The sequence below is a fragment of the Oryzias latipes genome, chromosome 2, assembly GCF_002234675.1.
Source record: "Oryzias latipes chromosome 2, ASM223467v1".
NCBI lineage: Eukaryota > Metazoa > Chordata > Actinopteri > Beloniformes > Adrianichthyidae > Oryzias > Oryzias latipes.
In genome coordinates, this window is record NC_019860.2 from 931,411 (window position 1) to 949,877 (window position 18,467).

At 46.7% G+C, this 18,467-nt stretch overlaps 2 protein-coding genes across 7 annotated transcripts; both read right to left on the bottom strand.

The window, feature by feature from the left end:
• Nucleotides 1-351: 351 nt before the first annotated feature.
• LOC101174327 (RNA polymerase II degradation factor 1) lies at nucleotides 352-7,102 on the bottom strand. Its single transcript, XM_011494484.3, has 11 exons — nucleotides 6,920-7,102; nucleotides 6,765-6,808; nucleotides 6,630-6,693; nucleotides 6,462-6,534; nucleotides 6,254-6,355; nucleotides 5,958-6,023; nucleotides 3,437-3,955; nucleotides 2,870-2,968; nucleotides 1,218-1,361; nucleotides 862-964; nucleotides 352-782 (listed from the first exon to the last, which is right to left on the bottom strand). The coding sequence occupies exons 1-11, from the start codon at nucleotides 6,941-6,943 to the stop codon at nucleotides 428-430; spliced, it is 1,593 nt and encodes a 530-aa protein (XP_011492786.2). The 5' UTR covers nucleotides 6,944-7,102; the 3' UTR covers nucleotides 352-427.
• Nucleotides 7,103-8,419: 1,317 nt separating this feature from the next.
• Nucleotides 8,420-15,922, bottom strand: ddx4 (DEAD-box helicase 4). Of its 6 annotated transcripts, none has more exons than XM_023961242.1 (21): nucleotides 15,817-15,922; nucleotides 13,813-13,847; nucleotides 13,696-13,738; nucleotides 13,587-13,634; nucleotides 13,329-13,394; nucleotides 12,907-12,951; nucleotides 12,815-12,838; nucleotides 12,704-12,748; nucleotides 12,618-12,644; nucleotides 12,505-12,540; nucleotides 12,390-12,434; nucleotides 12,179-12,321; nucleotides 10,700-10,852; nucleotides 10,468-10,622; nucleotides 10,265-10,394; nucleotides 10,034-10,200; nucleotides 9,824-9,969; nucleotides 9,659-9,758; nucleotides 9,324-9,594; nucleotides 8,816-8,923; nucleotides 8,420-8,744 (listed from the first exon to the last, which is right to left on the bottom strand). In XM_023961242.1, the coding sequence occupies exons 1-21, from the start codon at nucleotides 15,905-15,907 to the stop codon at nucleotides 8,664-8,666; spliced, it is 1,959 nt and encodes a 652-aa protein (XP_023817010.1). In that variant the 5' UTR covers nucleotides 15,908-15,922; the 3' UTR covers nucleotides 8,420-8,663.
• Nucleotides 15,923-18,467: the final 2,545 nt, after the last annotated feature.

Consider the following 18,467-nt stretch of genomic DNA (forward strand, 5'->3'; position numbering starts at 1 on the left):
TTTTTTTTAATCAGAAATTTTCCAAAAAAAGCTCCTATTTTGTCACCGACTGCTGTCGTTGTTTAACCTTGAAGATTTGACAAACAACAACAAACTATGCGCTACTTGGAAGAAAAAAACAATCAGTTAAGTACACACACACACACTATAATACACTTAAACCAACCATAACACCAATACACACATAAACACAACCACAACACCCCAGCAGACACACATACACCAATACACACACTACCAGACAAACACCAACAAAAACACATACCAGCACACACACAAATACACCCCCACACCCCCAACAGACACACTATTAAACATACAACACAGACACATACACACAGAACCCACAGATTGATTGACAGTCAAATAAAGCTTTATTTCAAATCAGAAGTTACACGTTACAGAAGATCTGGACCGCCACGGTTCCTCAACATCTCCTCAGATCCAGCTGGAAGGTTCTCTGCAGGCTGGCGATGCTGGCGTCCAGAGCCGCCAGGCCGTCCCTGAACGCCGCCTCGTCCCTGGTGTCAAAGGTGGAGGAGGACCTGGCGCTCCAGGCCGACCACAAGGAGGCGGAGTCACAGAGAGACGGGGAGCGGAGGCGCCGCGCACACCCGCCCACCAGGTCTGTGCTCTCTCTGTCGCTTTGACCGGACCCGCCTCCAGGAGGAGGTGACCTGAGCCCTGTCTGCACGTGCTCAGTGCAGGGCTCCGCCTGCCTCAGAGAGTGGAGGAAGCCTTTGATCCGGTCGGTGGGAGTGTCCGCGGCGCTCTGAAGGAGGCTGGAACAGCAGAAGACATGAAGCGACCGTGAAGCGACGGCTTTTGGAACCGAAGTTCTCCACTCAGGGAAACCCAAACCTCTGCAGCTTCTCCATCTCCTTCAGGCGGTGCTGGGCGAGCGAGGCCAGCTCACTGTTGACTCTCTCGCCGTCCAGCAGCTTCTGTCTGTGGAGCTCCAGATCTGCATCAACAGAGTGAAGGAGAACGCTGACAAACCCGTTTCTGGCTTTGATTTGTGGTTTTTGGAACCACAATGTTCACTAGAACCCTGACCAATAAAGGTTCCTTCATAACTTTATTGCCATTAAATAAGAAAGGATCATAAAACATCTATGAGGCCATTTCTGCCTCCTCCTTCTACGGTTTTGACCTCCAACGTTTCTCTGTAGACCCTCACAATCCTGAAGCCCTAAAGACAAATGGACGGAGAGAACCTGTCTTCAGGATGGCGTTCTCTGCCTTCACGTCCTTCAGCTGGCTCTGTGTGTCCTGCAGGGCTCTCCGTAGTTCACCGAGGTCCTCCTGCAGCTGCTGCAGTCTGGCCTGAGCGCTCTCCAGCTCCCCCTGCAGGCCCACGACTGACAACACAGGACGAACGTTTAGCAGCTTGAAGAGCTTTAGAAATGAATTAAACTGTTTAAACCGTTAAAACACAAGAAAGGAAAGAAATCCAGAGTTGGATGCACAGTTTTCAACGACAAACGCTGTGTCATAATTCCCACCCTAACCCCAATAGTGCACTACATAGTTCACTACATAGTGGTGGAGAGGATCTTCCTGCGTCTTCCGACCACAGTCAGAAACTGCACTATGTAGTGCACTATAGGGCTGTAACGGTACTCTAAAATCTCAATTCGGTTCGGTTCAGTATTTCATAGGGCTCGGTTCTGTACATTTTCAGTATTTTTTTCAGTACCAAAAAGGCAGGGATAAAAAAAAAATTACTTGGAAAATGCATTTATTGGTTTTACATGACAATACAACTATTAGCTGTTAGGAACCATAAACTTTGGATAATTAACACTGGCCTAAAAAAACATTTTTTTCTTGCAGACCTGATTGTTACAGTCGGGTGATGCCGTTTTAAGAGCGTTAACAGGTCAGATGCGTTACTGTGGCATACGCCCTCTTTGTGAATGTAACTCTTTTGACTTATCCAACTGTCTTTTCCCTTCATGGATGCTGACAACAAAGCCAAGGTGTCCCCCCCCCCACACAGGAGAGTATAAGAAGATGGGGGGGGGTCTGCATGATCCTGATGACATGCTCACTGTCACCTCTGTCCCCTAAACGCTGTTGAACCTGAACTGCAATGAGGTTTCTGACTGTGGTCGGAAGACGCAGGGAGATCCTCTCCACCAAAGGCGGATCTTCCTTTGGGGTTCACTTCCCCGTTCGGACCCTCAGAGCCTCCAGAGCGGGTTAATAATAGAACCAGTCTCTGTTTTTTTAGAGGAAAACCTTTTTTGTTACTGTCTCGGCAAACTGAGCAACACACCCTGACCGTGCGCTCACACACACAAACTCATTATTAACATTAGTTCCGCCTCGGGGCAAACTTAATACTTAATACAACAGAAACGGTACAAAATTAATCCTAACCGTTACACCCCATCTTGTGCGTTCGTCATTTTGCAGTTCTGTCTGAATCTACAATTCCCAAATCAATTTCCCAGAAGTCTCTGCCAAAAACCAGTGTGCATCGATGCTCACTAGATCGGCAAACATAGACCACAATGCATTGTGTCGGAACAATTTTAGCCAAAATTTTATTTTAATGTATTTTTTTAAATAAACCATCAACGTTTTTATGTTCAGAACTCAGTGAATTCGTAAAAAAACGTCGTAAAACACTCATATTAATTAGATTTTAACTTAGTGAAATCCAGGATGTCATAAAAGAGGAAAAAAAGGGAGTGAGCATGGTGTCTCAATTGCTTTACAATTCAGGGCACTACATTGTTTTTTAGTAGTTAGAGATTAAAATGTCAGATTTACTTGACATTCGAATGATGGACTACACTGTTTAACACCCCCCCCCCCCCAAACGCACACACACACACACACATGAACGTTATCAATGTACCTCCTGCTCCTTCAGCTGATGGGGCGGACGGCTCGACCCCGACCTGAGGTGAAGACAAGATCTGCTCCAGACCAACGAGAAGCTGTTCTGCAACACTGCCTGTATACACACACACACGCACACACACACACACACACACGCACGCACGCACGCACGCGGTTAAGGTTAGGTCAGTTTCCAGCGCTTTAACTTCGGCGTTGACGCCGTCGTTCCAACGGATCCTGAAGCGGAGAAAGCCACCCTCAGCCTCTGAATCTGTTGGAATCACCTTAATTGTGCAAAGGGTCAAAGAGTTCAAAGAGCGCGTGTTACTTCCTGTCCGTGGCGACAGCGCCGATATTGAAGGGTTAACTGGAACAGAGCGACGTTTGGTTTGATCAAACTTGAAATAATTCCGGTTAAGGACATAATGTGATTAAGAAAATGTTTTTACTTTCTATTTTTTGTTAAAAGTCAAAGAGAGAAAAGACTGATAAAACAAAGCAGTGACCTAAGGGGCGGAGTGAGACATGGACTGACCCCGCCCCCTGGTTATTCAGGTGAGCAGCTTTCAGTGTCAGAGCTCACCTCGCCCGGCGACGGCGGCCTTCAGCTGCTCCAGCAGTCCACCGACAGTCTTTGCTGGTCGTCCTGCGCTGCTGCAGAGCTCCCTCCTGCTGGATGAGGCCTGGTCCTGGTCCTGCTCCTGCTCCTGGTCCTGGTCCTGGTCCTGCTCCTGGTCCTGCTCCTGCTCCTGGTCCTGCTCCTGGTCCTGGTCCTGGTCCTGCTCCTGGTCCTGGTCCTGCTCCTGCCCCTCAACAGGTCTGGGGAGGTGTGCAGCAGAGCTGTGGGGGCCGGGGTCTCTCACAGGGACAAAGTCCTCTTCATCACCCTCCCCCTGACGCCCCTCATGGGGAACGGCAGAAATGACCTGCCGTTTGGCGTGGAGGGGCACCGTGACGGGGGGAGGATCTAGAGGTGAAGGACTCCTCCCACCTCGTCTCTGGAGTGGGCGGGGCCTGGGCCCAGACTGTGCGGCTGCAGCGGAAGTCTGCGTCGTCGTTGGAATGGAGCTGGTTCGTCCATGAAGACCGGAGCTGCTGGGGCCTGCAGGTTCAATACCCGTGGTCAGACGCTGGTCTTCCCAAAAGTAACCAGCAGGGATCTTCAAGAGGAGAGACCACGCTGGGACCACGCTAACAACACGCTAAGACCACACTAACAACATGCTAAGACCACACTGACAACACGCTGGGACCACACTAACAACATGCACAGACCATGTAAAAACTTTTTTCTAGTATGATGTTTATGGCAGTAAAACTCCTCACTGACCACTTTCTACACTTTTCTCAGAGAGACTTGAACATTTTCTCCCTTTTCTCTTGTTTAAATTCTCAAACCTTCATAGAAATCAGATCCAGGATCTGAGAATGAAAACAAAGATCTGATGGATCACAGATTTCTGATCTGAAGAGCTCTGTGCTTCTGTACAGGAGACATGGACGGAGGAGATTGATTGACAGGGTCTCCAGCCAATCAGGACACAGAGCAGGGTGCTGTTTAAAGGAAGCAGCATGATCGCTCTAAAAGAGGGGTGGGTAAACTATGGCGCTACAGTCTTTCCTTCTACGTCACACTTCATCTTTCCTGGTTTAGCTCATTCTTTTAGAGCGATTCTGCTGCTTCCTTTAAACAGCACACCCTGTTCTGTGTCCTGATTGGCTGGAGAGCCTGTCAATCAATCTCCTCAGTCTGTGCAGTGTCTCCTGTACAGAAACGCAGAGCTCTTCAGATCAGAAATCTGTGATCCATCAGATCTTTGTTTTCATTCTAAGATCCTGGATCTGATTTCTATGAAGGTTTGAGAATTTAAACAAGAGAAAAGGGAGAAAATGTTCATGTTTGTCTGAGAAAAGTGTAGAAGTTAGCAGTGAGGAGTTTTACCATAAATTTCTGGAATCTTCCTCCATGGATTTCACTGATCACAGTTGTTTTTAGAACGTAACTCCTGCCATAAATGAGAGAACTCTGTACTGGTGCAAAGGAAACACAGATTTATGATTATCTGCAGCAGAAGACAGAGAAACAAGCCTTTTCAGTATTACTGGATGAGAAACTGTGAGACATGTGATGAGCTCAAAGTCTCTGTGGAATTCTGACTGGAGAGGATCCACTATTTATTTATTTAAAATGTATCAGTATATTTTTTCTGATTTTTTGTCTTGTATAATCATAGTGTTATTGTTTTATTTCATAAGTAATGTTATTTATTTTATTAAAGGGATCATGAATGAATAAAACTTTATTCATAGTATTTTACATCTCCTTGAAGGTACCAAAGGACTACACAATAAAAAAAAAAAGAATCTAAAATGGGAACAAAAGTTTTGTACTAAAATCTCTACAATATTCTGTTTTAGAATATAATTTTCAATCCAAATGTTTTTATCTACATTCCATGTTCTATCATTCTCACTCCACATATCTGCTCCTGCTATTGAATTTCAGAACCCAAAGTGGCCCCCCAGTTAAAATAGTTGCCCACCCCTGCTCCAAAACAATGAGCTAAACCGGTAAACATGAAGTGTGACGTAGAAGGAAAGACTGTCTTCTGTTCTGTTTGACAGATTTTAGAGGCTTTCAGGTTGGAGCTCAGACTGCAGAAGGAGGAAGAAAATGTCATATTCTTGATCATGTGGCCAGATTAAAAAATAACATATATATGGAGGCGGGCGGATCCAGCGTGGGGGCCGCAGTTTGCCCACCCCTGGTCTACACACACGTGAAGCAAACGTCAGTGGAGCTACAGACTGTGACTAAAGTCGAAGTGCTAGTCGAGTCCGTCCATCTAGGTGTTAATGACCGCGGGGGGGTTTCGTCTGTCCTACCAGACATTGGCCTGAAGCCCCCCCCCCGGGGGACATAACTGTGGAGTCCATTTTATGGGTCTTTGTCCATCATGGTGAAGACCCAGAGTTTTTTTTTTTATTTCAGTAAATTTCGGTAGAGTTTTTTGGTCCTGATCAATAATCACACAGAGGGGGGGGGGGGGTTAGCATGGGCTTACATCACACGCTCCATCCCTTCCACGTGTTCTGCAGCTCACCCGTCTTTGTGGTGGCCCTCCTTCCCTGGGAGGTGTTTGCTCTGGATCTAGCAGCTCCGCCTTTCACTGTTCAGAGAAGAAAACAACAACCAAAGCTTCAGAAAAGGAGCCGCCGTGACCAAAGCATGGATGACGCTGTGGCCAGCAGAAAACAAGGACTTTATTTTGAAGGGTTGAACAGGAAGACAGCTGGCGGTCAGTGTGGACCCTGTAGGTTCAGGTGAGCCTTCACACCTCTCTGAGAGAACCAGCTCTGCTGTGGATCAAGGACCTCGTGGTCGTTCCAGGACCCTCACCTGCTTTTCCGGGAACCTTCTTCACGGTCTTCCTCCCTGCAGGAGTTGCCGGTTTCGACCTGGTTGCTCCTTCTGTCGGTGTTCTGGTCAAAGACGACAACCCTGCAACAAACCAATCACCTCAGCGGTCTGGTGGCAAACCGTGGGTTCAAATCCACCCTAGGGCTAAATGGATGTGAACATCGCCCGTCCATTTCTCTACTCTGACCCGCGGTGTCCGCCTGAAGGATGTGGTCCAGCAGGACGGCGCAGCGATCCAGACCTCTGTGGAGGGTGGAGACCTGGGGGCAGAGGTCAGGTGTGAGCAGTGGACCGGAACCAGGACGCCTCAACAGCTCCGGGTTCTGTCCTGTTTGGGCCCCGGCTGGTTCCTCACCTGTTCCTCTGAGTCTGTGGAGTACAGCGAGAAAGCGGCGTGCGGCGGACCTCCTGCAGTCTGTCTGGAGGAGGAGACGCAGACTTTACCTGAGAACATCTCCAGAGGAGTTCTGTTGAAAAACACTAAACTCACCTGCTCATTTTGAGGGCTCCTGCCAGCCTCCCTGACGTCACTTCCTGTTAGCCACAACAACACAAAAGTGCTCAACAAGACCTAATACTTTTTGTTTCCTCTAACAACAGGCGGCGTCCAAACTTTATTAAAAGCCTATGACGTCACTTCCGTACCTGGCGTTTAGGTTTTACGCTCATTACTTTCGCCGCGTTTAAAACAATAAACGTTCCTCGCGTGAACCTGTGACGTAACTTCCCCCGTGCGGTCACCTGACGGCGTTCGCCGAGCGTTTGGACCGCGGAGGGAGCCGAACCGCAGCTCCGCGCGGCCGTTAGGGAACTTCAAACGCAGCAAAACGACCAATCAGCGCGTGCGGCGTTCGAGGACCACCCGGAAACGCGTTTTTTTGTTTTTAAATAGAACAGTTGGAATGTAAATACTAATAAACATTCCAGAGTCAGGCTATTTTACATCTGCAGTCCTTAAGTAGAAGTCAAAATCACCCTAAAAGATCAAAATAAAAAACGTATTTACAGAACATTACTTACATACATTAAACTATACATTCAGTCAAATTTGTATTTAACCTAAAAGTAAATTGGCAATAAAAGAATCCAAAATTAGACAAATGTATGAACACATAAACACATACAAGACAAGATGGTGGCGGGGATCGGTGAGAGGTTTACTAAATCTGGACTATAAAACAGATGGACGGACGGATGATTTATCTCTGTTATTTTCCTGGTTTGCTTTATTCTATTTTTATTGAATAAAAAATCAAATTCACTTTGAATTGTTTCACTCAAAGATTTGGTCACATTTATGACAAGTTGTGTTTTGGGATGTTCTATGGAACCCGCCAGGTGCTAGTGGTTTAAAAAAAAGGAAAAAGATAAACTATGCGCATGGATTACTGAACCGTGTCCAACCGATTGTGTCCCTGTGTCAAATAAATAAATAAAGTAATTATTTCTTATCCATTTATAAATTTCTCTGTCACAAAATTCTTCAGATGGGTAATTGTTATATGAAATTCTTTAATGGGGAAAAATAGGTAATTTTAAAAATACAAGTCTTAATTTTGTGATCAGTTAGGCAAAAGGTTTTTTTTTTTTAAATGAGGTTTATTTAATTTTGCAGTTCTGCAACTTTCTAAAGAACTTGAAGAGAAAACCCCTTTCCTCAAAGCAGATATGGAGCAAACCTAATCCAGTTCTACAAACCGGAGCAGAACCACTTCCAGATGCAGGAATGTTCTGTAATGAGCACCCAACAGCTGAAATGATAGCGCCACCTTGTGTTAAAAGGCTTCAAAATAATAATTCTGATCAAACCGAAGATATGCTTCCATCCAGCCTAAAACAGTTTTTAAATTCAAATGATTATTAATCATTTTTTAAACAACAGCCTGAATTCCAATTTTATTATCCTTTGAGGTAAATGGGAACAAAATCCTGAAGAAGCTGAATGTTCCGACGATTTCACTGGAACGTTCAGGGTTCCGGCAGAAACCTGAAGAAAAAAATAATCTAGCAGTCTGGGAATTTGGCAAATTTACAGGAAAGTTTTAAAAGAAAAAGCCGTTGTTTCAATAGTTTCTGGCTCAATTCTTTAAGAACGTTTGTTTCTTTGATGTCGGGTGAAATAATGAAGGAAGAAAAAAAAAGGCGTTTGTTGAAAACTTTTATTTATCAGGAGAAAACCGCTGAAGGACACAACAATACCAACTTTTCTCTATAGTCATTCTGTCAGGAGAACGCTCCTCTGATCCTCTTCTTCCGGACTTGAACGTGGGCGGTCGGACACTCATCCTCCCAGTTTCTACTTTAACACAAGTTCAAATGCCTTAAAAAAAAAAAAAAAAACGGAACGCTTCGGCATTCAGTGGAGGAGGAAGCTGACGCGGCGGGGCCTTCACTCCCAGTCATCTTCATCAGCAGCAGCAGGGGGCGCTGCAGGCTGCGTCTTCACACTGCTGTCCTGGAAAGAACCACCCTAGAACCACAAAGCAGAATGAGGAACCAACCCCACCCAGGAGGCTCTGCGTGCTGTGGAGGGCTGCAGACCTTCCTGGAGTCTGTGGAGGCAAACGTCCTTCCCGAAGGGTTGAAGGCGGCGGAACCGTGAGCGCCGAACGCCGACTCCTCCAGCCATGACGGCACCTCCTGCTGAGCCTGCAGACATTGGGAGAGCCGTGAGGAGGACGCCTCTGCACCCTGCAGATCCTCATCTCCTACAGCTGAAGGTCCTGACTTCCTGCTGCTTGTATCTCCATAGCAACCATTTCATTTTTTTGGTCACCCAGTGGCGACGAACAGATCTGTCATTCTTTGAAGAATCGGCTAAAGTAAGATGTTAGATTTCTTTAGCAACAGGTTTTCGTTAACCACGCCCACATTTCAGAAAAACGATAAGGAAATTTCCTGTGAGGGGATTGTGGGAAAGCCCCGACCCCTAATCTCAGACCCCAGTTGTCATGGGCAACAAGAACAAATTGGGGTTTAAACAGTCCAAACCAAACAGATATGATCATTCTAGAGTGGGTGGATCCTGAACGCATCGCGCCGTTCTCACCTTGGCCAGGATGCCGACCAGCGAGCGGGCCAGCTGACTGTCCACGTCGGGGTCGTAGAAGGACACGGCCCTGCCGGTGTTGCCGCAGCGGCCCGTTCTCCCGATGCGGTGGACGTAGTCGTCGATGGTGTTGGGCAGGTCAAAGTTCACCACGTGCTGGACGTCAGGGATGTCCAGGCCGCGGGACGCCACCGAGGTGGCCACCAGGACGGGACACTTGCCTGAGCGGAAATCCGCCAGCGCCTTCTCCCGCTCGCGCTGCTCTCTGTCGCTGTGGGACCAGTGACATCATCAGCACCAGAACAGCCCCAGGGGGCAGACAGGCGTGGACGTACCCGTGGATGCTGGTGGTCGGAACCTTCTCCTGGCACAGGAAGGCGGCGATGAAGTCGGCCTGCCTCTTGGTCTCCACGAACACCATGGTCCGCTCAGACCCTGAGGAGAGTGCACCATGACGGCCGGTTCTCCTGCAGGAGGATCTGCCACAAGCCGAGACTCACCGATGGTCCTGAGGAGGTCCAGGAGCTGCTCCCGCTTGTTGAATTTGGTGACCTGTAGGAAGGTCTGCTCCACGTCGGTGCAGGCTCCGCCCACCACCCCCACGGCCACAAACAGGTAGTCCACCTTCAGGAAGTCGGCCGCCAACCTGCAAACACTCCTGTTAGAGTGGCGGACAACATCCAGCAGGCGTTGGGGTGGGCGGGGCAGACCTCTGGATGTCCTCGGGGAAGGTGGCGCTGAACATCAGCGTCTGCCGCTCCTCTTTGGACGGCATACCCGGGGAGCCCACCAGCCGGCGCATGTCCGGCTCGAAGCCCATGTCCAACATGCGGTCGGCTTCGTCCAGGACCAGGTGGCGAACTTTACTCAGGCCCACCTGGAGGAGAGCATTATGGGGTGGAGCCTCCAGCGGCAGATCATCAGGAGGAACTGGCGCTCACCTTTCCTCTGCCGATCATGTCCAGCAGGCGTCCCGGAGTCCCGCACAGCACGTTGCAGCCCTTCTCGATCTCCCTCATCTGGTAGCCGGTGTTCACGCCTCCGTAGACCACCACGGGCCGCACGCAGGTCCTGCCGAGACGCCGCACGGCTCAATGCCGGCACCGCTGCAGTTTAGCCCCGCCCCCCTGCCAGCCCCACTCACCCAAAGGAGAACTTCCGGGCCTCCTGGTAAATCTGGTTGATGAGCTCCCTGGTAGGAGCCACAATCACGGCCTCTGGCTCCTGGATCTCGCTGAAGCGGCTGGCCGCCACGCCGTCTGCCATCAGCTGCTGCAGGATGGGCAGCAGGAACGCCGCCTGTGGGGAGGAACGCCGCCGTTTGACCCGGCGTCCAAAACAAACCCGGACTTTTATGGAACCGGCGGTGGCCTCACAGTTTTTCCGGAGCCGGTCTGAGCGCACGCCATCAGGTCTCTGCCGGCGGAGATGATGGGGAGGCCGTACTTCTGGACGGGCGTCGGCTTGACGTATCCGGACCTGCTGATGTTGTTCTTCAACGACTCGCACAGCTTGGCCTCCTCAAAGGTCTGAAAGCAGAAACCATCACAACATCTGCGCTCCAAGACCTGGTTCAGGAGACGGAAAACTCCAGAAATCTTTACAAAGGCCACCGTTTGACCCTGCTTGGAGTTCCTGTAGCGGCGTGAAGAACGGTCGGCTCTGGATCAGGGAAGTAGAACCCAGAACAGATTCTGGATCCTCCTGATCTAGAACCAATCATCCGAGATGTTCTCGTTGTCTTCGTTGGAAAGGTGCGTTCATGCTTCCATGGAAAGTCTGCGTAAACGCCTGTTTGTGTGCGTTTGCATCGCTCTACATACTAAAGGTGTGACCCCTCAACGCCAGGGATCTGTGACGTTTCAGAGTAGGAAGCTAATAGATGAGATTAGATTGGTTCTTGGCTTCTACTCCATCCATCACAGCTGCTTTGGGTCACTTTGGACCAAATCCTGAAAATGTTCTCTGCAGTTTTTCTGCTGACTAAAGTCCCAGCAGATCAATGACAGCAACAATGGCAAAACTAGAAAACACGAAATCCAGATTGCAGACATGTCCAAAGTCTGGCCGGTGAGCCGAATGCGGCCACCATTCAGACCTTCATTAAATCAATGATATACGCCTCCAGCCCTTCCTAGGAACTGTGTGGAATTTCTTGATTGTGATTGGCTGAAATGACGTTCCAAGTAAATCACATGAACTCTGACTTCTGGCTCACATCAGGTTTTTCCTTCTGCACAGACTCAGACAGAAATTCACAGGGATTTTGGTAAAAATGTTGGGGTTGAAAATACCCCAAACACTGCTGCTTGGCCCTCCCACTTCCACACACAAATCCGGCCCTTTAGGAAAGTTTAAGGAATGCGAGAGTGTGAGAAGCCCCTCCCCCCTGCAGGAGGAAAGAGGGCGATAGTACACGCCGTGTCTGCTAACGTTAACAACACTGTTATGGCCAGAAACCTATCGGTCTGGTAAAAATGGATAACGTGGCACCGGGGCCAAGCACCCCTACATGCTCAGGAGACGCGCCCCCCGGTGGACTTTTCTGGCATTTTAAAAACCCATCAGGAGAGCGAAGGCGCCGGGAAATCGTGAGAAATTGGGGAGAAATGAATTAGTGTCACACCAGAATCATACAGCAGCAAGAAAGAGACGGAAACAAGATTCAGGAAATTTGCACTGGGACAAAATTTGACACCAGCGGAAACCCCGCCCCGCTTGTCCGGCCTGAACACACCCATGGGACTCCAACACAGCGTGGTTCCCATGGGAACGTCTGAACATGTATAGGATTAAACGTTCACACGCTCCGCCTCTAAAGCTTGGTACAAACGTTCCCACAAGCCCGTCCTCACCATGATGGCGGCGGGCAGGTTGGTCCCGCTGACGTCCACCAGGATGTCGTCGTACTTGTCGAAGTTGATGCCCATCTTGTAGTGGGAGAAGATGGAGTCCTCGTCCTCTGGGAGGCTCGGGGGGATGTAGGTCACTTTGGGCCCTGAGGATCAGAGGAGACTCTGCAGCTCCAGAACTGAAACCTGACATAAAGGTTGGGGTTCTGCTTACGTTCAGGGTCAGCTGCATCGCTGTTCTCTGCCCCTCTGCTGTCTCCTGCTTTCACACAAAGCGAAAGGTCAGAGGTCGGAGGTCATAAAGGTCACAGAAAGCTGAGAGCAGTCACCTGCAGCAAAGACGTCTTCATCCCGTCCTCGATAACCTGTAGCCAAACAAAAGCACGTCAGTTCATCGGACCTTCTGGAGAACCGCTGAAGGTCCCTAAAGGTCTTCACGTACCTCCTCCTCTTCCTCGCTCCCCCCCACCTGCCAGAGAGAAAGCGTTGAAGCAGTCGAAGCGTTGGATGGTGAAGCTGAGCACATACCTGGTCTGAAGCCTCCTCTTCCTCCTCGGCCTCTTCCTCTGAACCCTGGAGAGCACACAGTTCAGGAACCACAGAGAACCCAGTGGAGCCTCACCTTCAGAACCCCCTCACCGTTTTCAGAGTCTCCGCCGCCTCCTGCGTTCAGAGATCTGCGTCAGAGCCGCAAACGTTTGGACGGCGGGAAAACCGGAGCGGATTCTTACCATTGAGCTCGTCCTGGTCAGACCGTCCGAAGCCTCTGCCGCGCCCTGACCAGCACCAGAAAAAAACTTTATTACACAAAGCGTCTAGACAAAGTCCCATCCTCTTCATCCAGCATGCAGAAGGTGAACACGTCGGTCCAAATCCCAGCGTCTGGACTTTAACACACCAGAAGGTTTCACACACGAGCGTCAGAGCAGGCTGGGGGTCCCAGAGGACCGCCAAAACCTCTGGAGCCTCTCAGGAACGTTCTAAAACCCCTACAGAGGACAGGCTCTGTTGCCATGACGACCGTTTAACTCTGCAGAGGAGTTCTGGAGACAGAGGACCAAGTCCTGCTCCAGATTCTATCCTTCATCTACTCAAAGGATTTCTGTGGACATGAACCTAGAGCATCTAGTTCAAACTCAGTGATGAAGAGCACCTCCTCTGCCTCCTCTCCCGGCCGAACCTCCTCGCCCTCGGTTGGAGCGGTTCCAGCTGTCTCCGTCTGAAACACAAGCAGAGGTGTCAGGTTCCACTTACATGAAGACGGATTTGACAGCACGAAGGACACTGGATTAAATCTGTGGACTTCCATCCCCCAGCCCGCTCTGCTGTAAGACAGTCAACGTCCTGGACGGGACCGCGGGCTTGAACCCCCACCCTAAAGGTAAGGACGGTGGCTGACTGAAGAACTCACCATTTCCTGAGTCCCTGGCGCCTCCGTTCCAGGAGCTTCTCTGCGGAGCTGACAACACGCGTGATCATCACACAGACACACAACCTGCAGCTACACAACCTCAGGGTACCTGCATCCGTGCTGCTGACGGGCGCGAAGGACGGTGCGGTTTCCTGTGAACCAGAGTCAGAGTCAGGGTGGAGGTCCACCAAAAAACACCTGGATAACCGACTGAAAACCTGCGTACCTCTTCCTCCCAGTCGTCCATTTTAATCGTCTGATCTGAAGACACAAGAGGAAGCTCAGAGGAGCATAACGATGGAAAACCTGACCCCACAGAACACCGGTTCTGACCAGAACACAGCAGACTGAACCCGTCCTGAACCATCCAAGACTATCAAGATTTAAAAAACCTAAAAGATCTTGGAGGAAAAGTTAGCTTCTAGATTTTGTTAACATAAATCCCGTTTGTCTCCTTTTCTGTGAAAAGATCTGAACATCAACGATTTTGAAATATGTTCACATTTACGTCATAACTTCAGTAAGCTGTAGGTTTTTTTTCATGATCTGGGAAAAACAAAACATTCTTTAAGGTATTGAGGTTCTAGATCAGGGAGATCTAGAAACGTCATCTTTTGAAGAACCATTACAGTCCATTTCTGACCGACAACAACCCACAAAGTCCGAATTCCCCTTTTAAAGACACCGGTGTCTAGAGAAAATATTAAAATAGATTATCACTCTGGACAAATGTTTACGGGGCGTCCTTTCAAAATAAAAGATACCAGCAGCAGGAGGGATTTGTTTCTCATTCCTCAGTATTCTGTTATACTTATATTTTGGGTGATCAAAAAACTATTTTCACTAGTGAGAAACTGCCTTCTGTGGCCAGCCAATCAGTCATGGACATGACGGTTGATGCTGATTGGTCAGAAATTCTTCCAATCGGCTCGTACACTGAATCAGGTTTGTGCCAAGTGAAAACTTGTTTGCACAGATTTTTCTGTTTCAAGTGCAAAAGGATTTTTTGAGCACAACATTTAAGTTTTAATCTTATTGGTTAATTTAGCTGAACTTTGAAAAAAAATACTATTCTTTATTATATTAGGTAAGAATTTACTTTCAGCTAGAGGAACGACTATTTCTCAATGACTTAAATTTTAGGAGATTTATTAAGCATCACACGTTCACCTTGACAACGTTATGAACACGATTACATTTTATTTAAAAAATATTTGTCCATTTGTACACTAATTTGGTCTGAGTTCCCTTTAAATGGCTGTTCTGTCTACAAATTCAAAATCCAGTGCCCTAGAAATTTTCCAGAAGTCTCACTGCTCACTGATATAGACCACAATGCATTGCGTTGGAACATTTTTCATGTGATTTTTTTGAATTTATCGAAGTTCTTTTCGGAACACATTGGGTTCATAAAAAGTCTTTGTAAATTCTTCGTACTTATAACGTTTTTGCTTCGGGAAATGAATGGGGGGGGGGCTTGGCGTCCAAAATACGCTAAAATTCAGGACAATAAATAGTCTCGCACGGTGGAGTTCTGATTTTAAGGGCGTGAAAAGTAAAAAATATATATATTAACGCATTTACCAACTCTGTAAGCTACAACCTTGTGCACATGCGCAGAAGGGTGATCAAAGAGGCTCCCGCCGACTGTGCAAAGCGAGCGCGAGGCCGTGAACGGCGACGCCAACTTTGTAGTTTATGAATAACCGGAGAAATTACGAAACTGAGGCAACTAAAACAAGTTAAACGATTAAAATGTCACCTTTATATATATATTTTAATGCGCCTTTGAGGTTAAGCGCCTTAACGAAAATCTTCCGAATGTTTAAAAAATGTCGACGACGTTTTTGAGTAAAACAGAATAAATATTGGTTTCCTCTTAAAATAAATTGAAGATATATCTACAACAACCCAAAATCTCACCAACTATTTAACAACTTTTCTTGTCCTCGCGGCCTTTCCACACGTGTGGCTTCTCGTGCTGCTGTTAGCTTCAAACTGAATCTGCACGCGGCGCGAGCCTGCGCAAAGCGATCTTGCTAATTGCCGGGTTGCCAGGTTTGGCACTTTCCCGCTCAAAAACACAGAGAAAAGACTACAAAGATTTAAATAATTTCCGCAGCATCCATTTTCCAGGTGTCCAAATACATAAATGAAATCAAAGTCTTTGAAGATAAGCAATCTTTATGTTAGGCGTATCAAACAAAAGCCGAAGTAAATGCTGTCTTACCCTTTTCTAGAGGACGAGCCTTGATCAAACATGGCGGAATGGTATTATGAAGAGCAATAGCTACGTTACATAGTTTAGCAGAAACGAACATTTAAAAATAAAAAATAATCTTAGAAAGCGTTGAATCAAACTATGAAAAAGGGGTTTAACTTAAGATTTGGAGGCAAATGCAGTGTAAAAACGTGTGAAAAGCTAGAAATGGAACTGTACAAACCCACACTGCTAGGGGTAATGATAGACATTCGCTAATTTATATTCAATTCAGGTGATTAATAGAGGTCAAATTCTGTTTTGAGGCACAACAGAAAGACAAGGATAAAAACAACAAGAAAACAGTCTTTACAGTCAAGTCCTTTGCCCTTAAATTTGGTTAATGTAATCTCATTTCTGTTTTTCTGGTTCAGGCTCCGTTTTCAGGCCACAAGCCTGGTCCCTGGGGTTTGGGAATGACCTGACCGTCCTGAACCCAGCAGAGGACCTTTTGCTGCGCTCAGCGCCCGGTCAGGAGACAGTTTTCCTGCTGGGACCACACCTGTCCCCGAAGAGAGCCGCCACAACAACGGTCTCCTGTTGTTTTGGGTTCTACGACATCGGTTCCTGTTTTGGAACCACAAGGAAACTTTCAAAAAATCACTGCTTGGAGCAAATAAATAAACTGGCACAACCTAAAAACTGTTTTCTTTGTAGGCTTTTAGCTGAAAACATGAATGTTTTCAAAGGAGAAGCCAAAAGTGACCACGATCCAGAACCATGGTGGTCTCCCACCCAAAGCTCATCTGAAGGGACCGAATAAAAGTACACGACAGCAGAAAACCATAAAATCTAATCTGATGTTTCTTTCAGAACTTTCAATCTTCTCTGAAGGTGGGAAGGACAATCCTATGAACGTCTGTCTCGTCTTGATCAAAACTATCAAACATTGGCAAAAATATGTGGACTAAAAGGTTCATGTGGGTTTTGAAGGACCATCTCCTTCCAGTCAGACCTTCTTCTTCCTCTTCATCCTTCAGATGATGCTCAACCTACACTCTAGTCTCCCCAGCAGAAAATCTGGTTGCATCACCCAATCTACATGCAGCAAATCCAACACTGGAAACACTCCAATTCAAGAGAGGATCAAAGAAAAATGGGAATCTATAGGAACTGGAATGAAAATGACCTTAAAAAAGCAGTTTAAAGACTAAAAATGAAAAAAAGCTGCTCAAAAAACTTAAAAAATATCAGATGAAAAATTGCTTAACCCTTGTGCTATCCTAGGCACTTTAACGTTGGGAGTTGGGTCATCTAGACCCACTAGACAGTGCGCTGAACCTTTTTTCTTCAATGATTTGTGATCTTCACTGGTGTCCATGGATTACATGAAATCTTTCCACCTTTATCCACCTTTGTCATGGGGAGAACATGTCAATGGAAGGGAGGGGTCATCTAAGATAGCACAAGGGCTAATTTTTAAAATATCAACCTGGTAGATAAACCCAGATTTGTGTAATTTACCCACAATTTCTGCTAAACAAGAAAATAAAAATGTATTTAAAATATCATAGCAGCTGCTAAAAAAAATGCAGACAATCACCATGACTTTAACAGAAAAGTGCCCGCTAGTTTGGCATAAAAATAACTGAGACACCTGTCACATCCGGTGCTCAACTATGGAAATTCATAAAATGGCCAGTGGTCCCAAAATGATCAAAATTCAAAATTATAACAATTATTACCCATCTGCAGACACATTGAGGAGTAGATTTGCTTTGAGGATGATCCGTGTGCTCTCTGTCACACAGCCCCAGAAACAACCAGACACCTGTTTTTTTTTTCATGTCCCGTGATCCAAAGATTATGGCGAGATTTTCACAATTGGTAAAAAGTCAAAGAATTAACCTCAACCACTCACAAAAGAAGATATTTTGTTTCATAACAGTAAGTTGTCAAAAGAGACAGAAAAATTAGTGAACATTCACCTGATTTTGGGGAAATATCATAAAATTATCATAAAAAGATCAGCAGAGTTTCCTGTGTTTTAAAAATGAAGTCACACTCTATGGCTACGTTCACACTGCAGGCTGAAACGACCCAACTCCGATTATCTTTGCCCCTATGCGACCTGTATCTGATCTTTTCACGACAGTCTGAAAAATCGAATTAAAAAAAAAATCAGAGCATTAATCCCTGCAGCGTGAACGTAGCCTATTTATCCTCATTGAAATGTATTCAGAACTCAAGTCATTTTATTGATGACATTTGTAAATCTGCTAAAGACTGGCTACTGATCTGCAATTTATGATGAAAGATTTCTATATCTTTATATTTGTACACGTTTTTTTTTGTAAATTTTATTTATTTATTTTTGTGAAGAGCTGTGCCTTGCATCATTGTGTGGTTGTGTCTGCGAGAGTTTTGTAACGATTATAGTTAAATAAAAATACAAAAAGAAACGTGTGGTCCTCTGTTTTCTTCAAAACTCCTCCCTTCAGACAATTCTTGGATTATGTTATTGTCGACGGTTTAAAGTAAACTGAAGTCAAACCTGAACCAAACAATTTGCTAATTTGACTGTCCAAAAGACAAGGCTTCATTTTTTGATGAATGTAAACAAAGGAATGTGGCGTCCCTTTTTCCTCCATGTTGAGATGCATCGCCATCTTGTTTAGCTA